The sequence below is a fragment of the Elgaria multicarinata genome, chromosome 10, assembly GCF_023053635.1.
Source record: "Elgaria multicarinata webbii isolate HBS135686 ecotype San Diego chromosome 10, rElgMul1.1.pri, whole genome shotgun sequence".
In the NCBI taxonomy this organism is placed as follows: domain Eukaryota; kingdom Metazoa; phylum Chordata; class Lepidosauria; order Squamata; family Anguidae; genus Elgaria; species Elgaria multicarinata.
The window spans coordinates 14,088,624-14,107,529 of record NC_086180.1 but is presented as its reverse complement, the minus strand read 5'-3'; the positions used below and the strand labels follow the sequence as shown (position 1 = coordinate 14,107,529).

The 18,906-nt window shown below is 45.3% G+C and overlaps 1 protein-coding gene across 2 annotated transcripts in view; it reads right to left on the bottom strand.

Moving 5' to 3' along the window:
• Positions 1-11,600: 11,600 nt before the first annotated feature.
• ANXA3 (annexin A3) overlaps positions 11,601-18,906 on the bottom strand; it is a 28,116-nt gene continuing 20,810 nt past the window's right edge. For both annotated transcript variants that reach the window (XM_063135161.1, XM_063135160.1), the window contains exons 10-13: positions 18,665-18,760; positions 16,817-16,875; positions 14,302-14,424; positions 11,601-11,809 (exon numbers count right to left, since the gene is read on the bottom strand). In XM_063135161.1, the coding sequence (XP_062991231.1) occupies positions 11,750-11,809; positions 14,302-14,424; positions 16,817-16,875; positions 18,665-18,760 (338 nt within the window). In that variant the 3' untranslated portion in view covers positions 11,601-11,749. The remainder of the gene's footprint in view (positions 11,810-14,301; positions 14,425-16,816; positions 16,876-18,664; positions 18,761-18,906) is intronic.

The following is an 18,906-nucleotide window of genomic DNA, read 5'->3' as shown; positions in this document are numbered from 1 at the left end:
TCACAGTTGAAGCAGATTATAAGATGGAAAACTTCAGAGTCCTTTGCACGCAATTCGCAGTGATTGTTATTTTATTTATTTTTATTTATTTAAAGCATTTTTATAGCACCACCTCACCATTTCTGGCATCGAGGCGCTTTACAATAACATATAAAACAATTCCATTAAAACCCTCAGTCTCAAACCATTAAAAGCCCTCAACCCCAATTTAAACCACCCCCTCCCAAAACTCTTGTGAGTTCCTGCCTCAAATCTGCCAGCCGCTGACCTCGGCCAATCACCATCAGCTCTGTGATTGTACAGTGATTGCACAGCTAGTGTGATTGCACAGTATAACTCTGGTGTGATGAAGCCAACAGCAGGAAAATCCACACGGTTGCAAGCGAAATCCTCTGTGCCCACCCCCACCCCGGATCAATGAGTCATTCAGGGTTGGGGCTTGAGAGGAGGTTCTAGAAAAGGGCCGTAGAACCTCAGGCCTGTGGGCCAAATCCTGACCTCCTGGTATACCAATCCAGCCCTCCGGGGGGGGGGGTGTTCTCTAAATGTCCACGTCCCTTTCCCCAGCTTTTGTGCAGGATTCCTCCTCCATTCTACAAAAGTGAAAGGTCATTTCTAAGGCCCTGTGGCTGGCAGCAAGAACTTTGCACTACAATGTGCTGGGTTGTTGTTGTTTCGTGGCATTTTTGGCCCCAGTCACCTCTGGAACACAGCCTCTGAGAACTTTCTCCTCTGGCTGAAAGAGTGCCCCTACCCCTCTCCGAGAAGGTAGAGTAAGATTTGAAGAGTCCCTTGAGTTAAATAGAAAGAGGGAGAGAGAAAAAGCGAAATACTGAGTTGGATGGACAGCTTGGCTGGACTCCTGCCTTGCTTGTTTACACACATTGTTTAGCACATAATTGTGGTTTTGAGGCATGCAAAACATGATTTCAATCTGGGCCACGCCAGGGAGACTGAATGGCCAGGGAAAGAAAATACAACTTAGGCAGTTTCTTTTAAGAAACATAAGAAATACTCTGCGGGATCAGGCCTGTATCCTGCTTCCAACCACAGGGCCGGATCTACACTACTGCTTTAAAGCGCTTTATAACCGTTTTGACAACTGTATATGGCGTGTTTCCTGGGCCCCAACAGTTGTCAAAACGGTTATAAAGCGCTTTAAAGCTATAGTGTAGCTCCTGCCCAGATGCTTCGAGGAAACCAACACGCAGGGAATGAGGTAACAGCACTCTCCCAAGGGGAGGCAACCTTTCTGGGCCTGTGGTCGTGTTTGGCAATTGAAAAAACTGTCCTGGGCTGGGCACTACCACAAAATGGTTGCGATTGGAGGCCTGATTAATCGCAAAGGACCACCTGCTCCAAAGACTGAGTACAAGGCAGAGGTGGGGTCTGAGCCCCACATGTGACCCAGAGGCGTTTGTGGGAAAGGAAGATGGCGGCAGCTGGAGGCCCTGACTTTGCTTTGAAGCAGTTCCAACTGCCAGTAAGAAAACTTGGGTTTTGGTTTCTTTAAAAAGCAAGGAGATGGGTGCCCAGAAAGGTGCCTTCAGGTGCTATGTTACCTACCCTGGCCGTAGCCCATTTTTTCTCCCCAGCAACTGGTAGGGTGCTCATCTGCCCTCTTTTATGAAGCTCAGTCTTGTTTGAAGAACTTCCAGAGGAATGCCTTCTATTTTGAAGGTGTCCTCTATTTCAAGGACCAACTAGGTTTGGTATAAAGATCAAGAAGTATCAGAAAGAAGAGCTGGGCCTTGAAGCTAGTGTGGGGAGGGTTTTGTGTGGGGAGCAGCAAGATCCGGGTTTTCGTCCCCACTCGGCCATGAAGCTCACTGGGTGACACTGGGCCCTTCACTGACTCTCAGTCTAACCTACCTCACAGGGTTGTTGTGAGGATGAAATAAAGAGGAGGAGGACCGTGTTAGCCACCTTGGGTTCCTTGCAAAGAAAAATGAGCAGGATATAAAAGTAATAAATAATTTTTTAAAAAATAAAGTTGCCCATCAACACTTAGCACCTGGATGGCAGACTGAACAGGCAGGCACAAAGATCACCCGGTGAACAGTCTTCCATGCTATGATGATACTAATTATTTCTAAATTAGCACCTGTGCCTATAAATCAGCATATGCAAATTTCATGCAGATCTGTGTCCTCGTGATTCACAAGTGCATTGAGCAGGGGGTTGGACTCGATGGCCTTGTAGGCCCCTTCCAACTCTGCTATTCTATGATTCTATGAAGTGACCATCTTAGCAACTGGTAATTCGGAAGCATGCTGCCCTCTGATGGGCCTTTAAATAGAGACCTACCCCTTGTAATGTAGGACATATGACCACCCTCTTCCTCATGCCCTCTTCCTCCTTCAAACACCACCTTCTCTGATTTTACCCTGAGCTCCATATTGCAGTAGTGAGGGAAGAATAACTCTGTTCACTTTAAAATGTTCAGAAAATCCCCAAAAGCCCATGATGATATGGCACAATAAGCAAACAGTGTGTAAACACTCGGGTAAGAGCTCCCAAAGTCCAGAATAAATATTTTGGTCCAGTTTATTGTTAAAAAAAAAAAGCTGCATTATGCTCAATCTAATATGCAAGAAGGGAACCATAGTGAATCCTTCCTGGATTGCCAATGCATAGTTTAACATTGATTTTTTTTTTAATATGAAGATGATCTTGGGGAGTTATTTAGGCATTTATGAAATGCTTGCTTCTACGCCATGTTAGCACTGTGATCTCTTGAGGTTTGTTTTAGTGTTATACTGTAGTGTAGCAACTACGAGGCCAAGATGTGAAACAATGAGCAGACCCTCCCCACAGTCCATTAAATCTCATTAAAACAAACAGGGCTTAATTCCAAGTAAGCATTTCGTTTTAAGCGCTGTGCTGAAAATTCTGAACATGGAAGTCCCATTTAAGCAGCCGTGGGAGCTAGGTCCTTGCCTGGCCTGGGTAGCAGGGTATAAAATTCAAACAATGAATTATGAAGGCATAGACGCAATGGGTGACTTAAGCAAGTGTTTACAACTTGCCTATGGAATCAATAGGTCTTAAGGATGCAATCCTATGCATGTTTAGGCAGAAAAAAGCCCTACAACTCCCAGCCTGCCCCAGCCAGCCAGTATTGTAGCAATACTACAAACGAGAAGGATCTTGGAATTGTTGTAGATCACAAGCTAAATATGAGCCAACAGTGTGATATGGCTGCAAGAAAGGCAAATGCTATTTTGGGCTGCATTAATAGAAGTATAGCTTCCAAATCACGTGAGGTACTGGTTCCTCTCTATTCGGCCCTAGTTAGGCCTCATCTAGAGTATAGCGTCTAGTTCTAGGATCCACAATTCAAGAAGGACGCAGACAAGCTGGAGCGTGTTCAGAGGAGGACAACCAGGATGATCAGGGGTCTGGAAACAAAGCCCTATGAAGAGAGACTGAAAGAACTGGACATGTTTAGCCTGGAGAAGAGAAGATTGAGGGGAGACATGATAGCACACTTCAAATACTTAAAAGGTTGTCACACAGAGGAGGGCCAGGATCTCTTCTCGATCCTCCCAGAGTGCAGGACACGGAATAACAGGCTCAAGTAAAAGGAAGCCAGATTCCGGCTGGACATCAGGAAAAACTTCCTGACTGTTAGAGCAGCATGACAATGGAATCAGTTACCTAGAGAGGTCATGGGCTCTCCCACACTAGAGGCATTCAAGAGGCAGCTGGACAACCATCTGTCAGGGATGCTTTAGGGTGGATTCCTGCATTGAGCATGGGGTTGGACTCGATGGCCTTGTAGCCCCCTTCCAACTCTGCTATTCTATGATTCAATGATTCTAGGACTTTTTTTCTTCCTAAACATACATAGGATTTTGCCATGAATATGCTTAACTTTGACTAGACATGTCCTACAGTGGTGGGTCCAAAGTACCAAAATTACCAGCGTAGTTTACGCTCCTCCTGCCAGTAACGAAGCCTTAGGGGAGTCGTCTGTTGGAAAACTGTACAAAATCCAAGAAACTCCCAAATGGTCGATGGTTGTGGGGGGAAGAGGTGTGTGGCTGTATGGGGAAACACAGAGGTCCAGATTGGGATCCCAGATGGGCTAGATTTGGGCCCCCAACCCTGAGGTGCAACATACCTGCTTTATGCAGCAATTTGCATGGGATGGCTCTGTGTGTGTGTGTGTGTGTGTGTGTGTGTGTGAGAGAGAGAGAGAGAGAGAGAGAGAGAGAGAAGTTCATTTTGCACATTAGGACCCTTTCAACAGCACTGGCTGTAGGGTTACCATAAGGCAGAGTGAAGCAGGTTTTTTCCTCCGACAACAAAATATCTTGGGCTGGCCCTGAGTGGCTGGGTCAGGTTGTGTCTGCCTATTCATGTATGTCAGCTTGCCCCCACCTGATGCCCTCCAGATGTGTTGCACTACAACTCCCAGCATCCCCAGCCAGCTGGGAATTATAGTCCGACACCTCTGGAGGGTGCCAAGTTAGTGCAGGCAGATGTGAACTTCGCTTAGTCTTGGCCAGACATTGGGCCATCTGGCCTTGTAGCCTCCCCTGACTTTGCCGTGGCTCTCTACCATCTCCGACGACCTCGCCACTGGACTGGACATGCCAGGGATTGACCCTGGGGCCATCTGTATGCAAAGCAGAAGCTCCATCCCTTCTGCAGCCTGCTTCTTGACTCATGCAGGAGAGCAGCAGAAGAGCTCAGGCCCAAGGACACATGCAGTCATGTCAATGCAGAGGATATGAACATCGTAATGGAGGCTGGTGGCTCCAGTGTCAGTTGGGTGGTGAATCCGCTCCAGGTTTCAGTCAGAACAAACCAGAACTCTAGAGGGGCTACACCTTGGATAGCTCCTCTTCCACACCTTGGAGAGCTCCTTTAGAGTTCTGGTTGAAACCCGGAGCGGATTCACTGCCCCACTGTCATTGGAGCCACCAGCCTCCTCTGCTATATCTTCCGCATTGCCAGCTGGTTGCCACCCAGCATCTTCTATGGCATCATGCCCTGTGGGGCAGGTCACCCATGGGCTCCCATGGCGCTCTACCAGTGAGACCTGGAGCAGCTGCCAGGCTGGAATTCCTGTCTTTGAAAATCGACACATATAGCGGCTATGGGTGTACCTGGTATTGGTAACAGGTATTCAAAAGCCATTCCTGTCTGCGACTGATAGGAACTGGAGTCCAGTTCCATCGGGAGGACCACCTTCCTGGCTTGTGAGAAAAATATTCCCCGTGAAAAACAGGCCTGGCTGTATATTAAAAGAAGCCTATTTTCCCCTCCTCCCCACTCTTCACCCCTTTCTTAAATATGGTGGGACATAATTAAGATTTCATGCACATCTGTTGCAGGGCTCCGTTTGTTTTGACTTCACTAATTGCCAGGGGATCCCGCCCCCCCCCCCCCCGCCCCACCCACCCCTTGCAAAAGTGAGCCAGAGCCTCAAAGCAAACGTATCTAATCCAGGGATTTCTGTAACAATGAGTGGGTGGAATTTCAAGCGCACAGCGGCACAATCTCTATCCGAGGCCTGAAAAAGACTCTTTGTAGGTCGCTCTCATCCGTGTGATGGTTGCGGGCCAGCTCCTACGCACTGTTAAAAAACAACCCTTTGTTGCCAGAATGGCTGTAAGGGCAAGTTGGCTTTAAGACTTGCGCACAGCACAACCTGTCCAGATTCTCTCTCTCTCCCTCGCTGCCACACACACACACACACACACGGTAGTTGTTGGTACAGCATATAGTAGCCCATTATGTGTTTTGCTGAGTAGCCCTTTTCTCTTCGCCACCAGGAGAAGGCGGTTTTCGGATGGCCCTCGATGGCGAAGGCTGCTAGTGCGACATTGCGCAAGCCCCAAAGGGTTTTGCTTTCGTTGGCAGGTCTCCCAATTCTGACATATTAAGGCTGTGCCAGCCGCTTTTGTCCTTGACAAGTGACTCTGTGCTAGCAACACTGGCGTCTCTGTGGACGTCCCGTCCATGTGTCGCATGGCTGGCGCTTTCAGGAAAATCTGGTCCAGCTTTTCCTGAAAATCTTTATCACCCCTGGACTGGACAAAAAGAGATGCCGCCTACGGAGAAAATCCAGAAGACTTCTTCTCTTCTCCTCCCACAGTGAAAATATTGGGTTGCACCCAATTGGTGTCCCTCTACACTGATGGAAGGCATCCATCAGTGGAAGACAGAGGGAGGGTATTTCCAGCAATTTCCCCTGACTTCAAATCTGGTCCAGAGGATTAGGAGACCCATCAGAACAGCACACTGCCCAGGGAGATCGGACCAGAGCTTAATATTTTGAATTTGTTTCTTTGTTTAAAGAGAGAGGGATGTGGGCTAGCACTGAGGCCTAGAGGGGAAGCCGCAGAGTCCAGAAGTGTGTTGTGGACAGACTGCAGTTGCTCAATAGCGAAGGAAAGACATAACCCACGGGCTGGGGAGGTGGTAGAGCAGGAACCCCCCTCGTAGATTTCTGGCTTGTTTGCAGTAGATCCCACCAGGATCTTTGACTCCGTGTTATTTAACAATGATGGCCCCCCTCCCCTTCCTGACCTAAGTTATACTGCTGAAAAGAAGAAATCTTGAGGGAATCAGGAGTGGATTTTTATTTTTTTCGTCTTTGTAAGGATAGTGAGTTCTGTTTAGTTTTTGTTCCTCTTCTCAAAATAAATTCCTGGCCACAGAATTCTTTAATGCTGTTGTGAAGATTTGAGGCCTACAGAGGCAAGGTGATACACTCAGGTTCAGAGGCCTGGAGTTGTTGTTTTTTGTTTGTTTGTTTGTTTTGTGGGTGGGTGGGTGGTATCCCTGAGAGGTGTCGTTTCATTTCTCCAGTAAATATTCATTCCATGCTAAAGTTTCATTTCCTCAGTTAAGTTTCATTTCTCCAAAGTGGGAACAGTACTTTCTGTTTGGGGGAAAGGAGGTATAAAAAAGTGAGAGCGTCAAGCCGGATCAGAGCTAGAGAAAGACCAGACCATAAGGAAGGAGTGGAAAGATGCAGGTTGAAAAAGTCTAGGTGCAGCTTAGGGTAAAAGAACTTGCATTTTTGTAACTTTTTTCTTTTAATGCCTTTTGTATCACTCAGCTCTATTGGCTTGTTTCATCTCACTAGTAATCTGTTGAGTTGAGTTTCACTCAACTCAAGTCTACAGCCTAAACTTACTGGGAAGGGGAAGATAAAAAGAAAAAAAATGTTGGACTTGTGAGGAGGCAGAGATCCGTAAGGAGTTGCTCAGGGGGTCCAGGTCATAGAAGGAACCCTGACAGTTCTACATATAACTTTTGCACTAGGCAAAAGATTTGAAGTCGCTACTTCAGAAGCTAAGTAGGTTGTGCAAGCCCGAGTTATGCCCATTTCTGTTGTAATCCACACAACACAGAAAGATGGGCTAGTATGGTTCTCCCCAGCTGGTCCTGCAACTCCTAGCATTCCTGATCATTGGTCATGCTGGCTGGAGCTGATAGGCGTTGAAGTCCAAAACATCTGAAGGGCCCCAAGATAGAAAAGGCCGAGATAGAATTTTGGTCTGAACCAGCAGGGTTTTTCTTATATTCTTCACAGGCAGCTAGAGGCCTCTGGAAAGCTCACCAGGACCCCAAAATGATGGCCATCCCTTTTTATTTGTTCCCAGCATCTGATACACTGGGTCTGACCATGGAGGTTCTCTTTGCTGTCATGGCTAATTGCCCGTGACTGATCCACAATTTTTCCCAGTCCCTTTCAAAACCATCTAAGCGAAAAGCCTCCCTCTTTGCGGCAGCAAACTCTGCTGTGTCAATTATAAGTTGTATGAAGAAACTGATGAGAGCAGGGTTTGCTAATGACTGCCAGACCCCCGTTGCAAAGTGCTTTCGCTCTCGTCAGCGATGTTTCCCCGCTGTTGTCCATCCGTTTCAAAAGCATGCGCCAATCTGAATATAGCCACTGCATGCCTTACAGTGTGTGGCTTCTGCTGGTGTTATTATTAGAGCAATTCATAAAGCGAACTCTCTCACAAAGGTATTCCCAACAATCAACCCTAATCAGGAGAATAGCTTAATTGCCACTGTCTTGCAGGCTGGGGGTGGGAACTTGCTGTGAAGGAACACAATTGTGGCTTTTAACGTTTGAAACAGGAATGAAGGCCATTATGGCATGGAGTATAGCAGCAGAGGCTGGTGGCTCCAATGTCAGTGGGGTGGTGAATCCACTCCGGGTTTCAGTCAGAACTTCAAAGCAGCTCTCCAAAGTGTGAAGCGAAGCAAGTGCTCTATAACCCTGAGCTATGGAAGGTACACACTCTGCAAAGCAAGTTAAGCCAAGCAACTTTTCCTGGAAGGCCCTGGGGACCTTCAGAGAATATAATACAGATTTGATCACTGCAGCCAGTCAAGCTTCCAGCTTGCTTTCCATCCCAATTTACAAGAGGCTCAAGGCTGGCATTGCAAGTCCTACTCAAGGGAAGGGTGGTTTCCTCAGGTCACAAAGGAAGGCAATGGATAGCTGTTTCCAGTGGAGGCTGGTGGCTCTGAAGTCAGTGAGGCAGTGAATCCACTCCTGGTTTCAGTCAGAATCCTGAAAGAGCTCTCCAAGGCACTTTGCTCTTAGACCAGGGGCAGCCAACTTATGACCCTCCATATGTTTTGGCCTACAACCCCCTCAGCCCTAGCCAGCATAGCTAATGAGTTGTAGGCCAAAATACCCGCAGGGCCAAAAGTTGCCCACCCAGTCTTACCGCGTGATGTCTTCCTATAGTGTATGTTCTTGTGCCATGTCCACAGCAGCTGTGGACAGGGACAGAGAGACCCTTGTAATGCACTGAGCCTGTCAGCGTAAGCGCTGTGGCTCACGAGCAGAAAAGGTATGAAGGTAGACCTTTCCAGCGGCACACCCATTGCAACTGTAACATGTGGACCAGCTCTGAAATGTTCCTTGCATTCCTTGCTTCTGTAGCTGACCGGATTAACAGAAGATCGCCTCTCTGCTCAACTTAATCCCCATTGTGTTTTCAATTGTTCTCTTTTATATTGTAATCTCCTGAGGGGCAGGGATCTATTTTTGCGTAAGTAACTCTGGAAGGTTCCATGCACACAGACATCCCCCCCAAAAAGCAGCCTTTCAGCTCTTCTTTGGGTACAACTGCACCGCAGGAATATGTATGGGTAATTATTACAATGCCACATATCTAACGAAGAGGAAGAGAGGAACTCTTGTGTAGGAAATGAAAGGGTTAATTGAGTTTTAAGATGCCCTTTGTGCTTTCTGTAGACCCTGCAAGAGGAAGTAGCTGACTCACACATCCCAGAGAGATGTGGAGTGGCAGGGAAGGGGGATGGGACTAGGTAAAGGTATCCTGTTTACAAATGTATCCCACTCCTCTCGTACACAGATTGTGTAAATGTATCCCACCCCCTTTTCTGTTTGTTGTCAGCTGACCTCATGTGAATAAAAGTTGTGTGCAAGCTCTGATCAGGGTCCGACCCTGTTCGAGTCGCACCTCAGTATACTGATACGTGGTGTCCTCTGCAGTGTTTTCTACGCTTGTCTTTCGTACCTAAGGTCAGGGACAAGAACCTGCCATATTTCTAACACTTGCATTCTGGGGGATGGGGTATCCCTTCCTATTCTCATGACCTGGAGAAAGCGTTCCCGCTACAGGAAGGAAAAAGTAGCAAGGGATTAGCAGTGTGGTGGTGGGTGTCATGTCAGGCCTTATACGGTACTCCTCTTCAATCCAGAGCCCGGTTCATACATTCAGCAGGATCGGGTTTTGCCTAAACAGTGCCACGTCAGTTGCTGCATTTAATGCTGGTTTTCCAACCCCCGCGGGAAACATTCAGAGACGTTTTACACATAGAAAAAATAACATATCAGGGAGAAAATTAGGTTGAGCAATCCTCCCGACATACTTGTCAACCTCGCACAGGGAATTGGTGTTTTGTGCGTGTGTGTAGGGGAGGATTCCAACCTGAAACACCCCAACATGCATGTGATGTGATACAGTCTAGGCAAAACTTTACCACTTGGTTCTGTTGAAGGAATCAAACTGGGCCTGAAAACTGGAGTTTCTGTAAATGGACTGCCACCTGGTGGCAGTTCATAGAAGGGCTTTCGAGCCAGACCGCTTGCCAACAAATTTATTTCACACAAGCAGCAAATATAAAGTGTTTGCTGCTAAGCTTTGCTCTAATTTCCCTACATGGGATGGTAATTTGGGAATGGTCAGGAAGGAAAAACAAGGACAACAGGGGACAGGGAGGTGAAAAAAATCTCCTCAGAACTTACTGGAACAATAAGGAATTCCCCAGTACTTTTCTCAGTGTTAACAATTCAGATTTCACTAAAGGTTTGGCTGACACATCTGCAAAAGAAGGAAGTAAGAAACACAAAAAGAAGAAGAAGAAGAAGAAAAAGAGAAGTTTGATTGAAGCAGCTGCAGCGTCTGCTTTTTACAGTTTGCAGAAGGCAAGGGACAGAGGGAAATTGGTAACACGTCTTTCGGGAGAAAAACGTAGCACATAGGGTATCTTGGATTAAGGTCATAGCAACTCTCACAAACACACACAGGTTGTAATCCAACGGGAACGTCGCCTGTGCCAGCGCCATCAAAATGAACGGGAACCGTACAAGCTGTAGACAAATATCCCCATAGGTTCCCGTTTTTGTTCTCATGAGGTATTTGCCTCACAATTGGAGTCATTTTCCAAATTAAAAGGCAGCACAGCTCAAAACTGAACATTGCAGCATTTGGCCCTGGAAGGTCTTTCCTAGATGTGCGCGAGAGATTTTGTGTGTGTGTGTGTGTGTGGTTTCTTCTTGGCAAAGTCAAAAGGTCTTTGAATAAATATTCCAGATCTGAAAACTTGGCACCAGAAACAGATTGAAAAGGGTTAAGTTTGGGTTTTATTTTAAGCCCTATCCAATTGAAGCAGCTTTCTGTTTTCTGAGACACATCTGATAACTAGGTCTAGAATAACACGCTTGTGTGAATGTGTGTGTGTGCGCATACGCAAGTCAAAATCCATTCCTTCCTCGTGAGAATGTGTTGCTGTCAGCTCACCTTTCCTTCATCAAGAAATGCTCTCCTGTCAGTTGTATCTGGGTTCAGCTTCCTCTAGTCCAGAGGGAAGGCATCTTATTTGCTATTGCAGGCTGCATTTCCTCAAGGCAGGGCCGGCCCTTCCATTCGGCAGAGTGAAGCAATTGCCTCAGGCGGCAGATGTAGGCAAACCAGCCACAGCCCCCTGGCTGTTCTCACAAACTCTCCAACTGTCCCCAATACATGGCATTGTAATAATTACCCATACATACTCCTGGGATGAAGTTGTACCCAAAGAAGAGTTAAAAGGTTACTTGTTTTTTTTATGGGGTGCAATCAGTGTGCATGGAACTTTCCAGAGTTACTAAGCAAAAATAGATCCCTGCCCCCCAGGAGATTCTAATGATTCATTGCTTCAATATCTTTTAACTATACCCAGACAGACTCCAACCTCTCAGGCGCCAATGATTTTTGGAGCGCCGGCAGATTTGGCCTGTATAATTTCGAGCGTGGGTTTCATCCAGGATCGCAGTGTGTGTTGAAAGGAGTGCCGTCAATCGCCTGAAGGGATGCGCTAAAATAAGCATCTGTTTGTTATGATGCTTAATGAGAAAGCAATCAGAAGAGTAGTGACAATTTTACACTTGCTTAAACATTTAAAAGCTCTACAAAAACAACCACGCAGAGTTGCACGAGGAAACCACGCGCTTCAGCCCTTCTGCCTGGGTCCGTTCCGATCAGTCGTCACCGCCGCAGATCCGGAGCAACGTGGTCCCATAATCCCCAGAAGTGTCAGACTGCAAGGAAAAGGGGTGAGGGAGCAACATTAAAGAAGCGTACTTCACCCTATCGAAATGGAAAACTACTTATTGTCAAAAGCGATGCTGCAGAGTTTTGAAGTTTGCACTGAAGTATGTCAGCTGGGCCAGATTACCCATTACGCTAATTAGGCTACAGAGCACATCCCTGGCCACAGAAGGGCCCCTTGAAATTGTGTAATGGCTTTCCTGCCTAGCAACAAAACACTGCTCTTAGGAGTACTGGGAAAATGCTGTCTTGGGGAAAGACACACCTGGATCCCCCATAACCATCAAGTAGCAGTGAGCTTGCTTTCCACTCAATAGCACAGTCTGAGAAGAGCCTAATTATCAGCAAACATCTGGATAGCAGCCCTGTTTCCCCCAGGCAGTGTCTGCAGAATCTCATGGAAACCCCAGTTTCTCTACTCTGAGTAAAATTATGCACATCCTTATATGCAAACATTATTTTTGCACAGAATTTCTACACCTGTAGTCTTTACTCGGGGCTTTCCCCAACTCTCATTAGAATTTTAAAGCACTGTTATTTGCTTTGATTTTTTTTTAAAAAAAAAGTATTATATTTAGAAGATTTATATCCTGTCAGAGATGGCCAAGCAGATGATCACTCTAAATGGGAAACTTTGGTTGATTCTGCCAGGACAATTTCAAGAGGATTTCCACGACTAAGAGCCAGAAACCTGCTTTATAAAGTATTTTAAAAATATATATATATACCCATTGCCCAGTCTAGAAAATATTTAAACATGTGTTTGCTTATGCTCGCTGAAGATTGCAGCCAGTGTGTGAAGGAACAGAACTCCATTTTTGTATTTAGTTTGGCTTTAGGATATTTTGGGGGTTAAATCTTTTTTGTATATGGGCCAGTCAGTTTCAGCTAAAAGGTTGATAGCTTAGAAGTCAAATATACTCCTTATATAGGAGTAAGGAAGTTGAGCTCAGGAAACAGGATATTATAAAGTTCAGCAGAAGATCAGAGGAAAAGACAGAAAAAGTTTTAACTCAGGAAGCAGAAACTTACTTGATGGAACTGAACAAGAAATGATCCTCCTGACCAGTTGGGAGTTGGGGTGAGAAAAAACTAATTTTAGAAGATAAAAGGCAAAGAGTTGGAGCAGCAGAGAGAAGAAAAGAGCAGGCAAGCAAAGTCCTAGAGGGGGGAAAAAGAGAGCTGGTTGAGAGAGAGCTGGACCAACGTCTGTAAGATATTGCTTGGCTAAGGAACTTGGATAAAATAGAGACCCATTCTAGTGAGATTAGCTGGATGTGTTTATCCCTGTTTATTTTATTATCCTTTGTGAACCGTCCAGAGAGTTTTGTCTAATAGGAGGTTTAAAGATGTAATAAACAAATGAAAGTATTGCTCTGGTGGTTTCTAGCATGTTGTGCATGTGTATTCTGGTTTTAAAACCTTTTCCCTATTAACATTTTTCTCCAGTACATTTTTAAACTTTGTTATTTGGAACGTTGTGCTCTCGTTTAAGAGGGTGGTTACCCAGCCTAAATCAAACAGCCCAGCCCCACGCTAGCTAAAGGATATCCAAGACCGAGAGAATTTTCAGGGTGGTTTGGTGGAAGCTGTCAGAGAAAAAATGATTTCCACCTGGTGCCGCAGAAAAGGCCATGGAGACAAACAGCAAAAAGTGATTTGAGCACACTAATTTGCCTGTTTTCCTTTCCACTTATAGAACAGGGTTTGGACTGTCCACAACACTGTTGCTATCAAAACCAAGTTTTGGGCACAGTCTATCACAACCCCTCTGCCCAAGAAGCAGCATGGTTCAAGGTCTAGCATGAAAGCCCACCAAATTGAATTTTTGAAAACTGCAGCATGCCCCAACTTGCCAATCAGAGCTTAGAATGTTCCCTAATACAATCCATTCACTTTTATTTATTTATTTATTTATTTATTACATTTTTATACCGCCCAATAGCCGAAGCTCTCTGGGTGGTTCACAAAAATTCACTTGATTCTCTCTCAGCTTTTTGGCAATAACTGCATTCACACACAACAGGAGAAACCTGGTTTACCATCAACAAGCTGCAAGCTGGTTCCCACAGCCCATTTGCATTCACTTGGGCCCCTCCTGCTCGTGGGAGTGACTAAACAAACCATGAATGGTTTGTTTAGTTTGTCATCCAAACCAGGAATCCTGGCTTGTGGCTGCTGAACAAGCCAGGATTTGTAAACCAAGAACCAACCCTAGTTATGGTCCTGGATTGTCTGGGAGCAACAAGCCAGGATCCCCAGTTTGGATGATATTAAAACAACCATTCCTGGTTTGTTCAGCCGCACCTGACAGGGGCAGGAGAAAAATGGGACCAAACGGCTCGTTCAGGTTTCTCCTGAATCTTGGCTTAATGTTGTGTGCGCAAGAGGCCAGTATCTTTCCTGCTCATATTCAGGAGACGGATCCATGCACACTCACACCCATTTGAAACGTTGTTGGAGAAATGATTGAAGTACTCACTTTAATAGCAGAATACAAGGAGACTCCGTACAGCTTCTTATACTCAGCTCGAATATCCAAAAGGTCAATTTCTGACCGGGTCACCAGAATTCTGTTCAGCGTGAACTCATCAGTCCCAGCCCCCTATTTAGAAGGAAAGGTACAAGCTATTCATTTGTATTTCAGCTTTATAAACTGCTTCTGTACTTCACAAAAACAATATATACAAGATTTCGTTAAAAGCAACAACTCATAAAGTAAATCGCAACATCAATATCCAAAACACAAAAAGCTCAGTTCAAACAGACCCCATTTACTCTGCCTTATAAATTGAGTTAGGATTCTACTGAACCTGATATATATATATATATATATATATATATATATATATATATGGTGCTGTCTGCTTTTATTGTTTTATTACGCTTTGTGGGGGTTTTGTTGTTGTTTTTAAACACGCTTTGTTACATGCCGACTTTGAAATGGTTTACGCTAAAAGATTACTTTTAAGGGTGCAATCCTATGCTTGTTTAGATAGGGTGACCATATGAAAAGGAGGACAGGGCTCCTGTATCTTTGGTAACAGTTGTATTGAAAAGGAAATTTCAGCAGGTGTCATTTGTATATATGGGGAACCTGGGGAAATTTCCTCTTCATCACAGCAGTTAAAGCTGCAGGTGCCCTGCCCTCTTTTAAATCTGGCCACTCTAGTATAGCTCCTACAGCTTGAACTGTTGTGATGAAGAGGGAATTTCACCAGGCTCTCCATATATACAAATGACACCTGCTGAAATTCCCTTTTCAATACAACTGTTACCAAAGATACAGGAGCCCTGTCCTCCTTTTCATATGGTCACCCTGTATTGAAGGTACAGGAGCCCTGTCCTCCTTTTCATATGGTCACCCTACGTTAAAGCTACAGGAGCCCTGTCCTCCTTTTCATATGGTCACCCTACATTAAAGCTACAGGAGCCCTGTCCTCCTTTTCATACGGCCACCCTACGTTAAAGCTACAGGAGCCCTGTCCTCCTTTTCATATGGTCACCCTACGTTAAAGCTACAGGAGCCCTGTCCTCCTTTTCATATGGTCACCCTACGTTAAAGCTACAGGAGCCCTGTCCTCCTTTTCATACGGCCACCCTACGTTAAAGCTACAGGAGCCCTGTCCTCCTTTTCATATGGTCACCCTACGTTAAAGCTACAGGAGCCCTGTCCTCCTTTTCATATGGTCACCCTACGTTAAAGCTACAGGAGCCCTGTCCTCCTTTTTATATGGTCACCCTACGTTAAAGCTACAGGAGCCCCGTCCTCCTTTTCATGTGGTCACCCTAATTTGGACTGAAAATTCCCACCTATGGCGGTTGGGGCATGCTGGGAGTTGTAGGACTTTTTTCTGCCTAACCATGCATAGGATTGTGCCCTAAAACTTTGAAATAAATAAAGATATTTAACATCTAAATCACCACTAAATAGATCAGGGTCCCCGCTCTGTTCCCAAATAGGCTGCCAGTAAAACATTTCTTTATTTAACGTAGTTATGTATTTCTCTGCCTTTTCAGGAAAATAGCTTCAACAAAGAGTTACAATATAGCACAAACTAGTATATAAATACATTTTAAAACAGTGTCCTAAAGAATAATTAAAACATTTACAAATATATATATTTAAAATAGAATACATTAAACTGAAGACAGCAGCACTGAATGCTAAATTTGCTGCTGAAATTTGGTGCTGTGGCAGCAGCAAGGAAAAAAACAGCCTGCTTTTAAAAGCCCCCCCCCCCCATGTGCTTTGCTGCCAAAGTTCAGCAATGGGGAAAAACAGGGTATTTTGCTAGAAAATAGGCCCTTTTCGCCATCCCAATGCCAAATTTCAGCAGAAAATGAACTTCTGGGATTTTACAAACAGGGTATTTTTCCTCCATCACACCACCAAATTATAGCAGCAGGGTGACAGCAGGGATGTAGCCCCCGGGCAGGCTTCGGGGACGGGACAATGCAGCAACCTGACCCCTGGGAGGTGCTGCCCCCTAATGGAGAGCAACAATCCTGCCTCTGTTTATTATTTATATAGACCCACCTGTATACATGGCACTTTACAAAGAACATGTTCGAGAAGCCCCTGCCCCAAGGGGCTTACAGTCTAAAATAGACAGCGGGAAACCACAGTGTCAGCTGGGAAATGGAGGCAGTGGAAAGCAAGGGAAAGAATATGTGATGATGTCAGTACAGGCACTTTGGCTTAGATACAACGAGGCACAGGGACTGGGGGGTGATTTTAGAAGGTGAGTTTAGAAGACAGACGAAAGGAAACACAAATTTCAAAATTGGTGTAAACTTTGGAAATTTGTGCAAATTTGGAAACTCAGAAAATAAATCCAATTCCATCGATGAGCGGATGGTGGAACAAAAGGTGCCTGGCGATGAATGGATTTTACTCGATCCGTATGTGGAGGGCCACACTTTCCCCATCCCTGGTACAGGCAACGCTGAGCTTAGGCGACCCTGCGGTTGAAGGCCACTTCCCCTGTTCTTACCTTCAGACACTTGTTCAGCCTTTCAGCAAAGAATGCAGGAGTGTTGCTGGCACATTTCACTATCCAAAGAAAAAGAAAGGAGAGTGAAAAGGAGTTGGACCCCTCCTGTGTACCATGGCTACATTTTCTCAGCTGGGCAAGGCAGAAGTGCAGGCCACGGCTTGAACCAAAGTAGAACGTCCAATGCCTTTCTGAGTACTTTCGTCTCACCACTGCCCCCTTGTGGGTAAATGCATTAACTGCATTTGCATAGCTGTTTCTGCAGGCTTCCTTCGAGAAACACCTCTGAGGCCCATGGAAATGTAACCTTCCATTTTTGTGTAAGTACAAAAGCGGAATCGGGAGTGGAGTGAGGTTAAACAAAAGCATTTATGTGCTCTCCCCTCCCCACCGCCAAAGTAACATAACGGCACAGCAAGAACACAGCCACATTTATAAAAAGAAATATCAGCATTAGGTTTTGAGATCTAGGTGATGGCGTGAAGCTCCAAAATGTGGGGTAAATTGAGGGTTTGCGGGGGGAAGGGATGAGGAAAGGTACGTGCGTCCCTTCCATCAGATTTTCACATGGGCAGAACTAGCTCAAAAGAAGCATCCAAGAATTTGAATTTTAGGATTCTAAATTCAAAAATGCAAGACATCCTGAGATATATTAGGCTCACAAGCATTTTCTTCAACTCTGCCCTTGTTAAAAAAGAAAGAAGCAAACTGAAGAAGTTGCGTGCATTGTTAAATAGCAATTAAAGCACATTAAATGCTGCAGTACTTAAGCTGGAGGTATTAATAACAGCCATCAATAAAAGGTAAGAGTCAGTTGGGCAACATTCAATCAGACTCCGAGATTCCTGGCAATTACCAGTTGCATTTGAAAGCTTTTCTACATGAGGCTGTTAATCCGCTGCATCTACTTTGGGTTTCTCCGAAGAATTGTAATCCGAACAGTACACGAAAAGCATTTCCTTTCCTGCTTTTTCACTAGATAATAAGAGAACAGTGCAAATGCACAAGAGGAAATCGTGCTTTCTTTTGCCATCAGAAATAATACCCCATTCTCACTATCTAAAAAAAACACCTCACAAGTGCTTGTTGGGCACAGAAGCGAAGTTGGAGAGTCATGCTGACTAAAGAACTGGTAAACAAGAATGCGTCGGGAAGGATGAGCGCACAATAAATGCTTCATATCGAAAAGCCCTTCGCGCTGTGGACTCAAGCCATCCCTATCTGAGATCAGGGGCAAATAGATCTAGGAAAAAGGAAGCGAGCACCACGGTGGAGGAAATTTTATTTTTTAAGCAGCACTCCGAAGAGTGCTTGTTGTGCCCCAGACGTCCTGAGATGCTTTGCTCTTCCTCACAGGCAACAGACTCTTCTGGTTTGCCTGCATCCTCAAAGGAACCGCCGAGAGAGCTTCGGCTATTGGGCGGTATAAAAATGTAATAAATAAATAAAATAAATAAATAAATAAATAAAGGAACACTAAGACAGGCTTCCTCCAAGCTGGCGCCCTCTAGTTGCGTTAGACTACAACCTCCATCATCCCCCAACCATCAAGGCAGACTGCACTGGAGGAACCCATGCCAACAACCAGAAGTGACAGCTGCTTCTGAGGAAGAACAACTTTGCTTGAAACATGTCAGGCAAAAGGAGCGTTCTTTGGCGTGCTCTTCAGAATTATTACTTTTTAGAACCTAGGGGTTCACCTCCTTTACCCCAGTTCAGGTTGGGGCTGATCCCGGTTTCTTGCTCTTGATCCCTGTGAGGATTGTCTTACAAAAGCACAGAGCTATGCCTGCCCAAAGGGATCCACTGCATCACTCACACACACAGTTCAACTCCAGCCCCTCTTACCAATGGCCAACAGCAGGTCTTCGAAATCTCCTGACAGCTCACTTTGTATACTGTCTTCTATTTTCTTCCCGCTGATGTTTCTGTACTCCTCAAAGGCTTAAGACACAATACGAGAGAAGAGCACCAACAGCATAAATGGCATGGATGTCAAAATATCTGAACTCAACCGTCTGAGGCATTTTTATTTCCACTCCAAAGGCTGTATTGTATTCTGCAATTCATGATCTCTCCCCCCTTGCAAG